Source organism: Homalodisca vitripennis, chromosome 2 (genome assembly GCF_021130785.1).
Source record: "Homalodisca vitripennis isolate AUS2020 chromosome 2, UT_GWSS_2.1, whole genome shotgun sequence".
Classification (NCBI taxonomy): Eukaryota; Metazoa; Arthropoda; class Insecta; order Hemiptera; family Cicadellidae; genus Homalodisca; species Homalodisca vitripennis.
Genome location: NC_060208.1, coordinates 75658597 through 75678824, shown reverse-complemented (window position 1 = coordinate 75678824; position 20228 = coordinate 75658597). Strand labels below are relative to the sequence as shown.

Below are 20228 nucleotides of genomic sequence, written 5' to 3'. Positions count from 1 at the left end.
GTGTTTTGGTATTGTATTCATGTTTTATTCTCTTGGTGATGTTTTTAACAAATGTTTCTATTGTGTTTGGTGCTTTACTTTTATGGTCAACTTTTGGCCATCCTTAAAGTTATATTTTAGAGTTTGAAACCTAAATAATGAAGGAAATCCCAGTTTAAGCAAAGTGAAGCCAATAAATCGGGCCAGTCCTAAAAGCGCTTATCTTTGAGTGTTGACATGTTTATCTGAGTAGGTTTGTCCAGACATTATCTTAACAACACAGTTTGATGTAAAGATGAGAGATTTAGCACTAAAGTTAATTTACTGAATAGTAAGGCACAGTTGGAGGTTTTCACTCCAACCCTTAGACGGGAAGGAGATGATTGCTTCTCAGACCATATGTATATATTTACTTGTTCACAACAAGAAGGCAAAATTAACTATGGCACAGTAAATCAAATGTATTTTAACCAAAAATTCCCCAAATATATATATATAAAAATCTTGAGTCACGTATATATATATATATATATATATATATATATATATATATAAGGAGCAAAAACTGTATTCCTAGAAAGTACAACAACCAAGGAAAATCTATTACCACTTATTTTCCAGTGCTATACAAAATTAATGGTATAATAAAAACTGCACACGATATTCTACAAGCTTCACTTGTTAGAAGAAATTTATTTAGTTATCCACCTAGAGTAATTTTTAAAAAACTTCAAAATTTAAAAAAATATATTAGTAAGACTTAAACTACCCTTTGATGACCTAACCCAAACAAACCTTTTGGCTGTGAACCCTGTTGTAAGCCTTGCAAGACAAAGACTGTCCGAAAGACTACATTGGTCAGACCATAACTCCATTGCACATTAGAATGAAGAAAAATCCTAGCGATACAAACCTTAAAATTAAATCCCATCCTATTTCGGCCCATGCAATGGAGCATAACAAAAAATTAGATGAATGTTTTTCTTTAAAAAGTATTAACAAAATTCAGAATCCCCATAAACTTAAAATGAATTATTTAGAAATGGCTCGTTAGAGAGTTCTACAAACTAAACATCCGGATGGTCTAAATTTAAGGTATGGATAGTTGACTGTAGATATAAATTATCTTTTATAATTTTAATTTGTTTTATTTTATTAATTTACACATTTAACTACAAATAGAATTTATAAATTTATATTCCTTGTATTATGCAAAATTATTTACTCTTTGTACCTAATTCAAAATTAGTTTTATTAACATATGCTGTTTATTTTGTTTATTATTGTTTGTTAATATGTCTAATATCCTATTTATATCTCTTGAAAAATGTCTTGTTTTTAAAAAAAATATATATAGAGAATTTTTATGTTTCATTTTTCTATTTTTATTGTGTGTGTGAATATATATATATATACATATATATATATATATATATATGTATATATATGTAAATATATATATATATATATATATATTTACATTAAATTGTATAAATGGCAATTGCCTTATTTAATTTTAATCAACATCGAATCGCAAAAAGTACTTGCTCCGCCGGGAGTCGAACCCGGATCTCTCACTTGCCGGGTGAATGTGCTACCATTACACCACAGAGCGCTTACTTTTTCCGATTCAATTACGTTGTATACAATTTAATGTAAATAAAAAAGTCGTTTGACAGGTATTTGGTCTTCCGATCATATGTTAGTTTGCTTATTTAAACGCATATGTGACAGATACGTCTAAATACAACGTAATATATACGTACGTACGTATTATATATATATATATATTCTGATTAGTATATTTATGAAAAACCTACAAATAAGTGCCAAGCTTGGATTGCTTAACTTTACACAAAGCCTATTGACTTCTAATTATTTGTAACATTATCATGACAAATGTTTATAATCTTGTATCCTTTCAAATCCTCCAATGTGAACCATGAACTATAAACGAAGAATCAAAATGCTCTGATTACATTAAAGTTGTTCTCCATATTCAGTAATTAAGTATGTACCTTGCCATTGACATATAGTACTGAAATTCTTCAAACATGAACTTTAAACAAAGAATAAAAAAACATTGAGGACTTTATGGTTGGTCTTCATATACAGTAAGTAAGTATGTACCTTGTTGCCACATGATACCAATGTCCCTCAATTATAAACTATAAACAAAAAATCAAAATCCTCTGAAGGCATTACAGTTGTTCCCCATATTCAGTAAGTTACTACGTACCTTGACATTGCCATGTCGTACCAAAGTTTCTCAACCATGAACTATAAACAAAGAATCACAACCCTCTGAAGACATTACAGTTGTTTACCATATTCAGTAAGTTAGTACGTACCTTGCCGTTGCCGCATCGTACCAAAGTTCCCATGAAGGCAATATTCTTCATCGAAGTGTGGCCATTGGTCTTAAGCACTGGGACTGTTATTTTGGCAGATGGCTCTGTCTCACCAGTGAAACTGCTCTCATCTATTGCCAAGTCAATGGCCTGCACAACATTTTATTTTAATCCAAAATTTCAATTGCCAAGAGTAAACTTTTCCAACTACAAATTTTAATTCTGTATTCCTAACTATAAATCTGATACCTTTATAAGTAATATGATAAAATAACAGTTGTAATAAATCATTTACTATAGGCAATTATACTCTAATGAGTGAAGAGTAGATATTCATGATACTTTAAAACCGGCATAGCTTCAAACTATGGTATTCCACAACATTTGGGAACTGCCCTAATAATCATTCTAGTGACTTAATTAACTTTTTTCTTCTTCCTCTAGTTATTTAATATTAATAATGTGTTTGTTGCCCAAGTCTTTGACAAAACAATTGGGCATCAATGTACTGATTAAATCTGATATTATTTTGTTTAGATATTTATCATTTTATGTTATTATATCTAAACAATTTAGAGCTTAATAGTTAATGACAGGAAAATATGAGGTGTACAGTTTGAAAAAGCCAAGCACGACAAGAACTTTACTTAGTGCTTAGTTAAAATCTCAATTTTCATAAAATATTGTTAATTCTATACGTTTTCAATTTGTAAATCCTCATTGATTGATTGTGATTTAAGTAGCACAAATGCTTTGCATTAGCTTAAAATGTACATCAATAATGCTAAAATTAAGTCTCAATAAATTTAAAAAATGAAAGCATAAAAATTTAACAAAACTTAATATATTTTCTTTAAGTTTTCTGAAAATAATGATAAACAATAAAATACACATTCAATAAACTATTAGTGCTATATATAAATATTTAACTTTTACTAATTGTGTCTAGTGTAATTAGTTTAATAAAAAAATAATAATTTTACTGTGGAAAACTAATTATACTAGGATATGTTTAACACTATGCTTTTAGTACAGAAATGGAAAATCATTGAATTAAATACAAACTAAGTTAAGAGATAATGTTTTTATGTTACCTGACATCGCTTGAAAAATTTTAATTAGCCTAATGTAAATTTTATAATTACTACAATACACCAATTATTATAAATAATTATAATAATATAGAATCATACTAAACGCTTCCTACTTTTTACGTAACAGAATTAGACACTTACTTCCGGTATAAGTGATGTGAATTCCATTAGACTAAATTGGACTATCTCAGCCATGTAGCCGGTTCCATGATATCTATCCATAATTTATTAATTTTGCATATTAAAACCTTTATTAAGCTGAGAATTCTTTGTAAATATTAACTTGAATGTGTACATAATACAATCAATGATAAAGTAATTCCATTCTTACGTTTTATTTTTAACGATTAAAACCAAGTAATGATGTTTGCACAGGCATAACCCTTCTGGTGAAGCAATTTGACTTTTAATAATTATTGTCTCAGCTATAAGTTAATTATTTTGGGGCCTGTTTTAGGGGATTTCATGATGACAACTTTTTGTAATCAGCACATTTTAATAGATCTAAGATTCAAGGAGCCAACATTTTGTAGACTCAACTTTGGTTTATTCTGATGGTAGACGAGACAAACCATAGTAAGTTCAGTGTTCCAGGGAAAAAATTGAAAAAGTCTAGAAAAAGAAGTGTTTTTTATTTGAAAATTCTTTAAAAACTTTGTGATATTAGAAAGGAATTAATTGTTTATGGTTAGGAATAAAATTAGGGTGAGGACAATGTTAAAGAAAGTAAACTTTTTAAGCAGATCAGGATATCAGTTAGCACTACAAGGTCTAAGGCATAGTATTTTCTGTGAAACCATCGCAATTTTATAGACTATTATTAAAAGCTCTGAATGCCTAAGATTGTTCTTTTATTAGTGTAGACCTCCTGTGCCTCATTATAGGAAGTTAAAAGGAAAATTAAATTAATATTAACAAATTTTTGTTGTTGATTATACAATACACACAAAAAGTTGCTTATATCAAATGCCTATATATTCACTTTGTCACAATACAATTACTACCTAGCATTAAAAGGGTCATAACATAGAACCTAACCATGGACTAACTAGTAAGCTCGTACCTCAAACAGGCGTATGTCTGCAGGCACTCTGTCCCCTACATTGATGTGAACTATGTCTCCAGGGACCAGGTCGCGAGCTAGGAATGTCTCCAACTGCCCCTCCCTCAAACTGGAACACAAACCATACATTACTACCATTAACAGCTTAGTGAGTCACCAGACCTTTAGTACATTCACAACGACGAATACCCCATCAGGTACGCGCAATCTTTTACAACTGCCATTGTGTACACTCCAGGCTTTAGTTAAGTGCATTGTGCGCCCAATGGGGTACACGTTGCTATGCACTTCATTATTGCGTTTTTATTGTTTGCCTGTCTTGGTGGTTTGTTAAATTTGATCCCGCGCTTAGGCCAAATAAATACCTCCGACTATCGCATACCTGCACGATTGCATGATTTAAGGTAATACATTTTTGAGGTAAATACATTTTTTTAGGTGAAAAATTGAAAAAACATAATTAAATCATTGCTTTTGTACAATATTGCGAAGCCTACATAGCTTTCTTGTTATATGTAGACGTTTTATGTAAAAAAAGGTTACAGTTTTTTTGCCATTATTGTTGAAAAAGTCTGGAAAAAAGCTGACATGAATGTGTTAACATGGAGAGTAAGTACGATTTTGCAATATAGATGTTGCAGAAAATCGTTTAATCGACCCCACCATCTATTTTCACAGAATTCCATACTACTAATGAAAATTATATAATTTGTAAAACTGAAGGACATTTGTAATACTCATTACAAAATTATTATTAAATGTAAACAAAGTTATAAAAACTACATTCAGTTTTTACTCAATGTAAAGAACCACAAATATGCTTCACTTAGAAGGCTATTTTGGTATTGTAACTGTAACTGTTTTGTTTATCCATACCTTAGTTATTTCAAAATATATATCCCAACAAAGTAGGCCTAGTTCAATTTCTACTTCAAGTGTAATTATAGAAACATTTTACATTTTTGAACCTATGTTTATTTGTATTAACTGTAGTCAATAAAACATACATTTTTTGAAGAAATATGTTTAATAGTAAATTTTTGTGCAAGAGTACAAAAGCCTTTCTGCCTTTATATATTCTGTATTACAGGCTAAATCATAAGAAATAAATAACATACAAATTATTTTCATTTCATTTCATTTATTTTCAACGGCAAAGCCATTTTTTACAGAATTTAATAAATTTAGAGCAAATATTTCATTAATTCTACTAATAAGTAAAAAAAAAAATAAATAAAGCTTTCAATCAAACTCTGCAAATTAAAGCAAGGATATTTTAAAACTAGATATTAATTAGAGTATTAATTAGGAGTTAGGATAAAAAGAATCCACATCTGTGGGCTGAGATATAATACAAATCTAAAATTAAGGAATAATAAACCCTAAGAGAGAGAGAGAAAACAATATTTATGCATAAAATCAAGGGCTGCTTGAAACAAAATTCTTATAGTGCCTATCGCCACAGGAAATAAACACTGGACATTAAAGTTAAGGAAATAAATTTTTAAAACATACTTTACTTATGTTTACTACTTAAATATCTTTTATTACTTAATTTACTTTAAGTATTTTTTTGTCAAATTTTAATCATTGCACAGAAATAAAACTGTCATCGAAGAACATTACTGATCTTTATATTTCCAAAATATGATTGGGAGAAAGATCACAAATTATATCCATAATCATCTGAAGTTTTATATTAAACCACAATTTAAAAAAAGTGTACACATTTTTGATAGTTCAAAACATTTTTCTACCAATTAAAAATGGTAAACTTAACTGAAATATCAACATCATGAGCAAAATGGTGTCCGTTCCTTGTAAATAGTAACAACTTACACATAGCAATCAACCTACCAGTGACATCCTGGTGGTACCAACTTCGTCAGTTCCTCAAGTGATTTCTCTGAACGGTATTCTTGCACAAACGCCACAGTTACTACTATAAGAATTGCCTGAAACAAGCATAACAACTATTGTTAACTTGAAAAATCATAAGGTATAAATGAATTTATGCATGGATAAAATGTTTAACAGTGTGTCTTTTTTCTATTTAAAGATAATGAATGTCTACAAAAATGTCTATCAACCGATAGATCCACATTGCACCCTTATTGGACTATTTCCTGTTCACCCATGTGTCTCGGAAAACAATGGATTCTGGAAAATTGAAATAATTCGTCAGCAAGTCTTCTCCTATCTTCAGTCATTGTCCTAGTACTGTCATCAAAGAGCCTTTTGTCCATATGATCACCTCCACTATGGAGTTGAGTTTTTACTGTAAAGTAGAAATCTATTCTCACCTAAACAAACCAGTTACAGCAAACACTGTAGGGTATGATCATCATACTCTTCAGTAAAGCTCTGGGGACAGTACAGGAGTTTTTTTCTCATTTTTCCACATTCCATTATTCATAGTAACTTTAATGTCTAGTCAAACTAAAGCATATCTCTACGGTAAACACAGTAACTTTTTTAGTACCAACACAGTACAATACAGGGATACTTTATTGACAATTGTTGTCTCATTAAGAATCCTTAAAACATTAAAATTACTATAAAATTCACAAATTAATCCTATAGAACTTGTGCAAAATCACAATATTACTCATATAAACTCAACTCTTTTCTTAAATATAGGATACCAAAATATAAATAAAAAATGTAAGACATTTGCTCACAATGATGAATGTAATGGTTATCAATAATATTGACATTTGAAGCCATGAGATTACAGGTTCTGTTGGCACAGTTAGGGAGTGTAAACTGTGACATTCTAATGACTTTATAGATTTTAGCAGTGTTTGGGAATAGTTCAACACCAATGTTAAGGTTCCTGTTGCGGCGAGTGCCGCTATAGATTTGAATTTGGCGCGCGTAATCCTTCAGTAGCCGCGAACGCGATAGCCAGCTGCGCCGACCTCTAGCTCTTAGCTTGAACAATAGGAGCCTCCTACCATCCGGAATTCTTCTGGACAGGTTCTGGTAGGATGATTCCTGCTAGGTTAGCAGGCTGAGACCGGAGGTTGTGCGGGTGGTCGTTGTGCAGCGATCGGGTAGAGTGGACGGTAGAAGTGAGTGTACGTGGGTGGCCTGGGACTTGATATAATTGTTAGGAAACCTTTCGGAACCATATCCAAATTATTAGTTATCTTTAGTCATCAAAGCTGGTTAGGTTTTGGATAGAGGGAATCTAGTGGCGGATCCACGGTTATTATTCCTCTGGAAGGTGCCCTCTTCCGGTCGCGACGACACGAGGTTGCACTGTCAATAATGTTCAGTAAGATTTATTTATGCCGTTAAACAAACATATATTGCTATAGGCACAAGTCAACACACAATTATTAAAATTATAACAATTAGTAACTCAGATAATTGAGTTAGGTATGAAGTCAAATAGATTTCAATTTGACTATGAATATTTGATTGCTGTTCAAATTCAGCAATATTATATTTTACATAACCTAAATTAATAAAAATATATGTTAAAGGTAGAGTTAAAATTTTGTGCTTCTCAAAACTAGGTCTGTAAATTCTCTTGGAGCCAAGTTAGTTATCAATCCAATAGATGGAACCACATTGGGCCTCTAGTGTTTGATAATTTCTTAATATGATGTAACAGTATGAAATGTGTATTTTAAATGTATTGTACCACACTATGTAATTTTAACTATCTTTTACAGATAAACAAAATTGTTGGGACTAAAAGAATTTGATTAGCTGACTAATTTCATGAAAAATATGTTACAACTCATATTAAATTAATTCAATCAATCAATCAGAACAATTTTATTCAATACCATATACAATATGCACAGAATTTGTCATGTACTAAAATAACTATATCTAAAACTGAAACAAGTTTATTTTGTTATATTACAGATCTAAACTATAAAATAATACTGTATTCTCTTAAAAATGCCATCTGTATTGTATATTGGTTCATTAATTAGGAACGTCTTTAGTTTTTTCTTAAAAATGTTTTTGTCAATTATTCCTTTAATATTGTCAGATAAGTGATTGAAAATGTTTACTCATTTATAGGATGTTTTCTTTTTTTGTGTAGATTAATGAATTATGTCTATCACATGCAAGATAATTTTTCTAAATTTGACTTGATATGTATAAGCAGTTTGAATATAAACACTGTATACTGATATTATTCCTGGCTCCATAAATTGTTCTTTAACAGTCATTTAAATCAAATTGTAACATTATACAAAATGCTTTTTTGTAATACCAAAATTCTGTTTAAGTTTTTGATCCTTGTGCATCCATAAATACATATAGCAAAAGTGATATGTGTCTCAATTAAAGCATAATATATTATTTTCAAGGTTGTCAGGCTACCGAATTTAGACATTTGTCTCAATACATATATATACCTGAAGATATTTTTTTACAAATGGAATCTCTGTGACAGTCCCATTGAAGTTTTCCATCTACATTAAAACCTAGAAAATTTACAGTGTCCACTTCATTTAGCAAATATTTACCCAATTTACATATTTTATTTTTGTCTGGGTTTGACAATAAATTCAACTAACGCAAGTACTGTGTAATTATATTATATTATTTAATCTAATAATTTACTTGTAATACTATTCTAAGTATTTTATTAAGTTAAAAATTTTGTTTTGTTTTGTTTTGGAGATATTAGAACTGATCTCCAAGGTAAAAAATAATATCAACAATACAAACATTACAAAAGTAACATATGGTATGTTTAATATTACTCAGACAAGTATGAACAATTTTGAGAGTTTAATAATGTAATAAAATTCTACATCAGAATTTGAATCTTCTGAATTTTTATTTTTTTCATCAGCCAATAAAGAAATACTGTTGGGATTTCTTATTATTGAGAGGAAACTTGTCATATATACACACAAATATATTTAAAACATTAGTGGTCCCAGTATTGATCTTTGTGGGACTCCGTACTTTACAATATTTGTTGATGAAGAAAGTAGGTAATTGATTCTCATTATACAATCTACTTGTAACCATGGCAATGTCTACTTACAACAGTGATGCTGACTGCATCATCCAACTGACGCATGCAGACGCTGACTAGAGCTGATGCGAGCAGGAGTAGAATTAGAGGGTTCTTGAACTGTAAAGGTCATGAAAAATGTTAGTCAACAACATTTAAACCAACTAAAATATAACTACTTCTGCATTACCACCATCGTGGGAGGGGATCCATAGCCAGGAAGGAAACCACAATGACAGGGTGTCCAGTAATGACCAAATCTAAAATTCAAGCACATTTCAAGGGTTTCAAGGCTCAAAATTATAAAATTCAAGGCTATAGTCGCGGTTTACTTTTGGCTCTTTATCGGTAACTAACAATTTTACAAGCTAAAATCAAGTCACGAAATAGTGTTTACTTTTCATGTAACAATAAAGATTTCTCAAATATTTAAGGCCTAAATGACAGCATTGTGATATTTTAAAATAACCGCTTAAAAGAATAACATACCTTTATTTTAGACGATGCTCAAAGATAGTAGGCCCTCTGTTTAAATTACTAATATCCTTATACATTAACACCATTTTATAATTCGTTATTTAAAAATCTACAGTAAATGAGGTTTTTTTCGTAACCTATAACTTATAATTGAACTTCCTTTTGTTCAAAAACATTGAACTGTAATCATACCTATAAAAATATGTAAATTTAATTATTTAAACAAATACTATGCTTAATGTGGCATTTAATTTTAGTTTAAAATGAAATTTCAGTGTAATGTTACTATTTAAAAAAAAATAGTAAAAAAAAACGTTGTAGGGCTATAAAAAATTATGATAAAGTACCAAAGCCTAATTTAATGTTTATATTGGGACAGTTTGTTACAAATACATTTTAATATCCAAATAAGTAAATGATTTCGTTTTTGAAGTCTAAAAATAAACCCTCAAAAACACAGGATAGTAAAGAAAACAGTTTTACTTTTAAGTTAATGAAGTTTTACTTACACTTTCAACATCAAACACAATACTATTCTAAACCAGTTGAGGGTTAGGTTAGTTTTAGGTGAATTAAGTTTCATAAAAAACAAAATAACTGTTAAAATAAATAAAAATATATTAATATTCATTTTGTAAAAAACGGATTAAACTCAAAAAGTCCAAAAACATGGGCTATTCAAATGTTGAACCCTTTTTACAATTTATTTTGTGAAAAAATAAATTTGTCACAGAAAAAGTTTTATTCTTTTTAGAAAACATGTTTAATTAAAAGTTATAAAACTTTAAAATTGAATTACTAACAATGTATTGCACCTTTACTCATTGCACAAATTGATTTAAACAAATAAGGCTATTGACAATAAGTAAAATGAAAACAAACCATTAATAGTATAACAAGGGTAAATAAACACCTAGATTACTAAAAAAGTGTTGTATTAATTATATATCTCAAATAAATCCTATAGGCATCCAATTGTAACACCATTATTGATCACATGATCACGTTTTTTTCGATTACCTTAAATTGAAACATTTAATATTCATCACTATGTTTCAAAGAATGGCAACCTCTTCAACATGCGAATATTATAAACACAATATATAGTCGCGTAGGTTATTTAGCCACTCTTCAAATTACTTTAACATCAAGCATATATAAATGCCATCTCTCGCCAAACGTACTACAACGCCATTTTTTGTGACTGCAACGAGAGCGAGTTACTTCCAAAATTTCCTTTGTATTCTGTCAATTTCACATTGATGTGAACATAATCGAACTGTTGCTTCAATACCTTCATTCGTGTTAAGCACGGAGTCCACTGCGACCGGCCCCAGTCCAGCCCAGCCCGGACTTTTATACTCTGTCAAAATGCATACGATCAAATGAAAACCCGCCCACTGCGGCCCGGTCGCAGTTGGTGGGTGTCCATTTGATTGCGTGTATTTCGACTTCACAAAAAGGCCGGGCCGGCCGCAGTGGGCGGTGCTAGGCTGGAGTGAACCCGGCCCGGCCGCAGTGGGTGGTGCTAGGCCGGAGTGAAACCCAGCCCGGCCTTTTTGTGATAGTCGAAATACACGCTATCAAATGGACACCAACCAACTACGACCGGCCTTGGTCGGCTCTTCGGGTGCCGTGTGGGCCGACTATTCCCGGGCTGTGCCGGGGCGGCCGCAGTGAGCGGGTGTCCCTTTGATTGCGTTCGACTTCACAAAAAGGCCGGGCCGGGCCGCCCGCAGTTGTGTGCGGGTGCCCATTTGATTGCGTGTATTTCGACAAAAAGGCCGGGACGGTTACAGTTAGCGGAGTGTCCGTCCATTTGATTGTATGTATTTCGACTTCACAAAAAAAGGCCGGGCTGGGCCGCCCGCAGTTGGTGGGTGTCCATTTGATTGCGTGTATTTCTACTTCACAAAAAAAGCCGGGTCGGGTCGGCCGCAGTGAGCGGTGTGCGCATTTGATTGCGTGTATTTCGACAAAAAGGCCGGGCCGCCCGCAGGTTGGTGGGTGTCCATTTGATTGCGTGTATTTCGACTTCACAAAAAGGCCGGGCCGGCCGCAGTGGGTGGTGCTAGGCCGGAGTGAACCCGGCCCGGCCGCAGTGGGTGGTGCTAGGCCGGAGTGAACCCAGCCCGGCCTTTTTGTGAAAGTCGAAATACACGCTATATCAAATGGACACCAACCAACTACGACCGGCCTTGGTCGGCTCTTCGGGTGCCGTGTGGGCCGGACTCTTCCCGGGCTGTGCCGGGCCGGCTGCAGTGAGCGGGTGTCCCTTTGATTGCGTTCGACTTCACAAAAAGGCCGGCCGGGCCGCCCGCAGTGTGCGGGTGCCCATTTGATTGCGTGTATTTCGACAAAAAGGCCGGGGACGGTTACAGTTAGCGGGTGTCCGTCCATTTGATTGCATGTATTTCGACTTCACAAAAAGGCCGGGCTGGGCCGCCCGCAGTTGGTGGGTGTCCATTTGATTGCGTGTATTTCTACTTCACAAAAAAGCCGGGTCGGGTCGGCCGCAGTGAGCGGGTGCGCATTTGATTGCGTGTATTTCGACAAAAAGGCCGGGCCGCCCGCAGTTGGTGGGTGTCCATTTGATTGCGTGTATTTCGACTTCACAAAAAGGCCGGGCCGGCCGCAGTGGGTGGTGCTAGGCCGGAGTGAACCCAGCCCGGCCTTTTTGTGAAGTCGAAATACACGCTATCAAATGGACACCAACCAACTACGACCGGCCTTGGCCGGCTCTTCGGGTGCCGTGTGGGCCGACTCTTCCCGGGCTGTGCCGGGCCGCCCGCAGTGTGCGGGTGCCCATTTGATTGCGTGTATTTCGACAAAAAGGCCGGGACGGTTGCAGTTGGCGGGTGTCCATTTGATGGCATGTATTTCGACTTTACAAAAAGGCCGGGCCGGGCCGCCCGCAGTTGGTGGGTGTCCATTTGATTACGTGTATTTCGACAAAAAGGCCGGGACGATCGCAGTGGGCGCCTTGCATTAGAAACGGCAGCGGCGTTAAAAAATCAAACTCCCGATTTTCTACAAAATACAAGCATAATTCCCGCCTTTTTTCAAGGCAGGTAAAATTCAAGCATAATTCCCGCTCTTCCCGATTTTCAAGGCTGCTGGACACCCTGAATGATCTAAGGCCTCACAAAAAATCGTTTTAACAATTAAAACTAAAGCACAATCGTAAGGCTTAAGTTTACTAATATTTTGTATCAACATCCCTTCCCAACCATCATCTAAGATGTACTTTTCATATCCTCTAAACATGCCAGAAGGCCTGTCCCAAATCAAAATCAAGACTATATCTCTGTATTTATTAAAAAATACTTGAGGTTTTCTATACATACATAAGTACATAAAACAAAACAAAACAACAAAAACACACACACACACACACACACACATGCACGCGCGCATACACAATTTGGTTAAAATTAAGATATTTAATTATGTATTGTAGAAACAAAAATAAAAAAATGATAGATGATTTTCTTTTATATATGGTAAGTGATTCTTTAACATTTTGTTAATGTGTTTATTAAACACAAATTTTACTATAAACCTCATTACTTAATATACAGTCTAAAAGTTTTCTTTTAATTTCAACATATCTGCCACACAGTCGATAAACACTCAGAATCATAAATCAATAAAATCTTACATTTGAGGATCCAAAAAGCATCAAAACTAAAACAAGTCCAGATTGAAAATTTTGTTCACCTGTTCAATATATTTCTTCCAGAGAGGGTCGTCCTCTTTGACGCAGAATTCATTGTGTCCGGCAAGCTGCCGCCTCAGTTCCGCCTCACGCCACCAGAGACCTGTACGCAGATCCACGCGGAGACGTGCAGCCACCTCTTCTGACCCCAGCGTCGCCGCCTCGTTGGTTCCCAGCCACATCTCCTCCTCGGCCACCTGTAGACAATGTCCTACTTTTAGTTCATTTGATTTGACTCAAATTTTTGCTGCCATTGAGAGCCATGAAATACCAAATTTGACAGGTTCTTCAGCTGATGAATCACATCACTAGTTAGACAATGTAGACACAATGAATTGTACTACAAAATGCGTAACGTAGCAATATTGTTAAGCCAGAATGTGTGTTGAGTTACCACAACAAGATGAAGGAGTTTTGTTTACTGGATGCCAAACAGTAATTAATTACCTTCAGTAGTTGATATCATAAACCTTTCAATTTCTCCTCATGAGAACAACAAAACCATTTCAATTTCCACTACAACATTACCCATTTGGAAGTTACTGACAGAAGAAGTAAATGAACAGTAAGATTACAGTTGTACACAATGCCCAAGATGCTGAAGAAGCATATAACTCATTTCATGCCATTGTAAGGAGAGCATTAGACATTGCATGTCCCCTCTCAAAAATCAAGGCCTAGAGGGAAGCCAAAACTCAAGTTCAATATGGACCCTGAAGTAAACACACTTAAAGAAGATTTCCTCAAGTGCTTTGTACAGATATGAACTGACAGGAAGTGAACTTGATAAGGACACAATGAAACAAAAAAAGAAAACTTATGACCTAAAACTTAGAGAACTCAGGCGAGCAGCTGCAAATGAGCACATAGCCAGCTCTGACAATAAATCTAAGGCACTCTGGAGCATCATCAGTGGAGAAAAACAGAAAAAAAAAGTTTGATGACACACTTAGACAGCTAGAAATTGATGGAAAAATAGAAGACAGCCCGATGGCAATTTGCAGAGGCACTTAAACAGCTATTTCTGCCGGGTAGCAGATATCACTCTTAATCAAAATCGCAGTGCTCTCCAAATTAATACTGTTCCACCACAGCCCACCGCAAATATCCAACAGAACCACAACTAACCATGGCCCCACCACACATAATGAAGTACTGTCTGTAATACAGACATTAAAACCTAAACTGTCATGTGGCATTGATGAAGTCCCATCAAAGGCAGTCAAGCATTGTGCAAACCAATTAGCAGCTCCACTCGTCACAATAATTAACAAATCCTTTGATAATGGTCACTTCCCTTCAAAACTAAAACTCTCTAAAGTCTACCCAAAGCACAAGAAGGGATCAAAAAAACCAAACTTGAAAATTATCGGACCAATCTCTTTAATCTCTCCTTTCTCAAAAATTTATAGAAAAAATTGCACTAAAAAGGATGGTACAACACTTGCAAGAAACAAGAACTGCTATCAAAATGCCAACATGGATTCTTGAAGGGAAGATCCCACCATCACTGCAATGACAAGCTTAGTAGAACATATCACAGACCAACTAGAAGAAGATAATAAATTTGTCTCAGCCATCCTTTTAGACTACAGCAAAGCATTCGATTGCTTAGGGCATGATTTGATTGTGAAGAAACTATCAATTCTAGGCTTCCAAGGCAAATCAAGGCATTGGGTGGCAAGCTATCTAGCAGATCGCAGCCAGATTGTGGAAATCCATAGAACCATAAATAATAAATCGTGTACTTTTAGGTCCCAAACTCAAGCCAATAACTAGAGGGGTGCCCAGGGTTCAGTCTTGGGTCCTTTCTTGTTTTGTGCTGTTTACCAATGACTTTAATGACTTCATTAACCACAACAACATCCTCCCCATTATGTACGCAGATGACACTACATTCTTCTTCAACATGACACAGCGCAGGGACTACACTCAACAATCACTACATCAACTGGAAAAAAGCTTTACAATACTGTCTACAAAATGACTTGGCAATCAATCCGTCAAAAACCACTCAGCTAAATTTCAGTAGAAGACATGAAACAGATCCCAGAAGTTCCCAACATCTTGGTAGAAAATCATTCTAAATTATTGGGCATGACAATAGACACCAATCTTTCCTAGACTGAACATGCTGATACATTGAGCAAAAAACTTGGACCTGGAATTTTTGTTGTGAGAAGAATAAGTGGATAGCTGGACAAGAGGCTGCAAAAGCAGCATACCATGCGCTGGTAGAATCACACATAAGACATGGCCTGATTATATGGGGAGGAACTTCACAAACAGAACCTTGACAGAATACTGGTGCAACAGAAAAAAGCTATAAGAGCACTCACCAACCTCACTCCAACAGAGAGTTGTAGAGATGCCTTCAAATCACTGAGGATTATGACTGTCATTGCCCTTTACATTTACTCAGTAGTTGTCTACACAGACCAGGCAGAGCTTACCACAGGAGAAAAAACATTCACTCCTACAACACACGGAGAGCAGCAGGCTATCATCTTCCACCGCACCGCACCACACAATACAGCAGAAAACCATCATATATCGGACGGAAAGTTTTCAACTCACTTCCAACAAATCTGAAAATCCTCAACGGCCAACAACTGAAACGCCATCTGCAAGACTGGCTGATGGAACGACCATTTTATTCAATGAAGGAATATTTTGAAACAAGATGACTGAAGCAAGACCGAAACTTGAAGGACCTATTTTCTTTGTATATAAACTTGTATCTCTTGACGAATGTACATTTCTTAAAGAAATTGTAATAAAGATTTTGATTGATTTGATTGATTGATTGATTAGGGTTTGATAAAATAAATTGGGTTGGTTAAAAAGAGCTCAGTTAGTAAAGTATAGTTGATATAGTTTGTTAAATTTAATACATGATAGCATATATTGAAAAATACTGTTACTTTTAGTTCTAAAATTATTTAATTCAGCAGCTTTTAAACTAAAGATTTACTAAATAATGTTAAGACAAATTTTCAAAATTTTAGTAATTAGAGACAAAGTTTCTTATTTTTTAAGTACAATATTTATGTGGGATTGTACAGGGATGGAGTTTAAAAATTGCAAAGTGTGTATAAATGGTAAAAAAATTACAAAGTATAATCAGTTACATTTTTAGAGATGGGTTTTAAAATTTCAAATTCAAAAGTTATCTGAAAGAAACATTAATGTATTCTCGGGATATTTTCACTTATGGCCAAGACTGCTGATTGCTTCATAATGCTAACACACCTGGTTTTCTAAACTAAAGCCATTCAGCTAGTGGATAAGCAACCTACCAGGTTCAACAAACCTCCTCGGAGGATTCTTAGTCAGCTGCCATTCCAATAGTAATAAAAAACAGTTTTTCGAATAGATCAATTCTGTGGATTGAATCTTATTTAGTTAATTGATTCCAAAGAACTGTAATTTTTTTAAATAGTGTAAAATCTAAATCTCATTAAAAAGAAATTAAAGTGGGTATTTCTCAAGGGTCTATTTTGGGACCTCTACATTTTCTTCTGTACATTAACGATTTACCTAAAAATGTTTCACAAAAAATTATATTATATGCAGATGACACAACTGCAGTTGTTAAAGCCGACTCACTTTCAAATGGAAAATAAATTAAATCAAGTTTTTTTATGAATTGGCATATTGGTTTGGGGTTAACGGATTGAAATCAAATCGAGAGAAAAGTCAACTACTAACTTTTCTAACGGCACAATTAAAATCACATCCTTATTATAAAATAAGGATGTGATTTTCCATGGCCAGCAAATAAAATTATGTGATAGTGTAAAATTCTTAGGTATTGATCTGGATATAAACTTTTCTTGGAAAAAATGTATTGAAAATATTATTAGGAGATTGAACTCAGCATGTTATCAAATGCTAGTGTTGCAAAACTCAATTAATTTGGAAACTAGAATAATAATTTACTACTCTTTCTTTTTTTCAATAATTCAATATGGTATTGAATTTTTGGGATCATCTTCTGACTTCGATAAAGTTTTTAAGATCCAGAAAGAAATTAAAAGATTAATGATCATCATCATTTAGAACTTCTTGCAAACCTCTGTTTAAAGAATAAAAAATCTTATCACTTCCAAATTTATACATTCTGAAAACCCTACTAACAGTGCAATCAAACTTTGAAAGCTTATCAAGTGATAACTTTGATGATAATTACAATACAAGATTTAAAGCCAATTTCCAATATCCCATACATTGACTGCGCCTGGTAGAAAAAACTCCAATATACACAGCAAAAAACTATACAATAAGTTACCTCAAAAATATAACATTTAATCAGTTCAAAAACATTTAAAAGCAAACTAACAGATTTTTTGTTGGAAAAAATTATTATAGTATTGATGAGTATTTGATGGATCCTGAATTTTAAAATACAGTACTATTTTAATATAGATTACATTAAATTTGTTATGCTGTCTTGACCTCTTATATGTATGTTTATATCTATATGTGAATGGTGATGTGTATATGTATGTATGTGTATATATATAATTATTACATTATCTTATGACAATGTTAACTGCTTCTATAGCAATGCTATGTATAAACGTTTATATAAAAATAAAGACTGATTCTGATTCTGAAGCATACCCTAGTTACAAAAATTCTACTACAAAATATATGATATCTTTCTAATCATTTGCTTATCAGTTTACCAACAACTACAAGTTTTCCATCCCCTTATCTAATAATGGAAAGATTAGACCTTGTCAAGATAACTTTTCAACTCATTTGGCCAAAAGACTCAAGTGCAACAAATGTTATACTTATGTAGTGACAAATTCAAAACATGTTAATAATATGTAATAAATTACATATACAACATGTAATTTAATTACATTTTAGTACTGCCACAGAAAGCTAAAACAATAAGATTTTATCACTATTAGAAATGGCACGTAAATTATGTTATCTTGGGTTCTTGAATTACAATGCTATGAATTGTTCTTATCGACAAACGTGAACAAAATATAACTGTCAGTAAAATTAAAATTGGTATACTCATGTCCCCGTTATCAATTCAGTTGGTTACAGTACAACCAACACTAATTGCCATAATAACACAAGGAAACAATAAGGATATAATTTTTTTATGTGCCATAGATAAAATTTATGAGTGTAAGAGAGCAAGCGATACTTGAATTTTAATATTGTTCATATCATTCAAATTTACAAGTAAACAGGAATAATTAGCTTAAACTCAATTAAAACTTAATGATGAATATCACATTTCTTATTTTCATAGCGCTATAAGTTCACATACAATTCTGCAGTATATTTTGTAATTTTTTTTCCATATAAAAATACATAACATTCCAATCAATGTTAATACAAGTTCCATGTTAACATCAAATGTTCCAGCTTTGAAACTAGCAAACTCACTCTAACTTTAACATGTTTCATTTTAAACTGTTATTCCACTACCGGTATATCAGCACAACTGTTACAGCTTTGAATTTTTCAAAATAAAACCCTGAAATGAACTCGCCATTCAATGTAAGGTAGTTCAATGTTCATGGTAGTTATTCATGTAAGGAAAAAAGAAAAGATCTTTATATGATAGCCAAATATATCTAACATGGCGCAATTGCCATAACCAAAATTTGAATTTGGGGAGCCCTAAACCATTAACTTATATTTCAAGGGGGTGGTAAATTGACTCTGACCTTTAGACCTATTATGTATTAAAGGTGCTGGTACTTGACCTTGTAAGTACAACACTGAAAAGTCCTGAATGCTCCAATGTTTCCCACACCATTTGTTTCATAAATATAGGAAGTACTTTACATCTATCAAGGATTTCCCACCATTACACCACTTACCAAGTATTAAATGATAAAATCATGCTTCTTGTAAAATTCTCATGCTTGCATTTATACGCTTAGTTTGAATTTTATTTCATGTAATTAATTGTTATTCGATAACAAATGCTCCAACATCTTTTTTTATCAATAAGATCAATTAGAAAATTCCATAGAGCTAATCAAATGTGTATAAAGTCTGCCTTTAAAATAAAACAACATACACAATTCAATAGCCAAAATATTTAAAGGATAAAAATTATTTTAAGTTTTAACATTGCTTTATTGGAACAAAACTACAGGCCGTTTGAGTACATCTGCCTCTTAAAGCTGTAAATCATAAAGATCAGTGAGATGTTTTGAAAAAAAGACACAAAATAGCAACTGATTAAACTGATTAACAGAGATATGCTACAATTCTATATGAACAAAAATATAATACAATTCTGTATTAAATAAAAACACAATCTCAAAGTCAATACTCACAGGTAGGTCTATTAGAAATATACTATTACTAAATTCCATACTGTAGTTGGACATGAAGGCACATAAGCTACAGGCAGACACTCACTGACTCACAACTAACAACTCATCAGGTGGTATTTGCTAACTCATTTAAATGACAATATGAAGTGGCTTAACATAAAGGGCGTTACACTAGAGGGCACTAACTTTGCATCTGCCTAATTGACACGATGGTAGAAAAAGGCTGT

The 20228-nt window shown here is 33.5% G+C and overlaps 1 protein-coding gene across 1 annotated transcript in view; it reads right to left on the bottom strand.

Annotated features, from left to right (window-relative positions):
- Positions 1-20228, bottom strand: part of LOC124354199 (calcium-transporting ATPase type 2C member 1-like) — a 110351-nt gene that overhangs the window by 31861 nt on the left and 58262 nt on the right. The window contains 5 exon segments of the mRNA XM_046804479.1: positions 2331-2480; positions 4488-4596; positions 6345-6442; positions 9514-9603; positions 13681-13875. Coding sequence (XP_046660435.1) covers positions 2331-2480; positions 4488-4596; positions 6345-6442; positions 9514-9603; positions 13681-13875 — 642 coding nt within the window.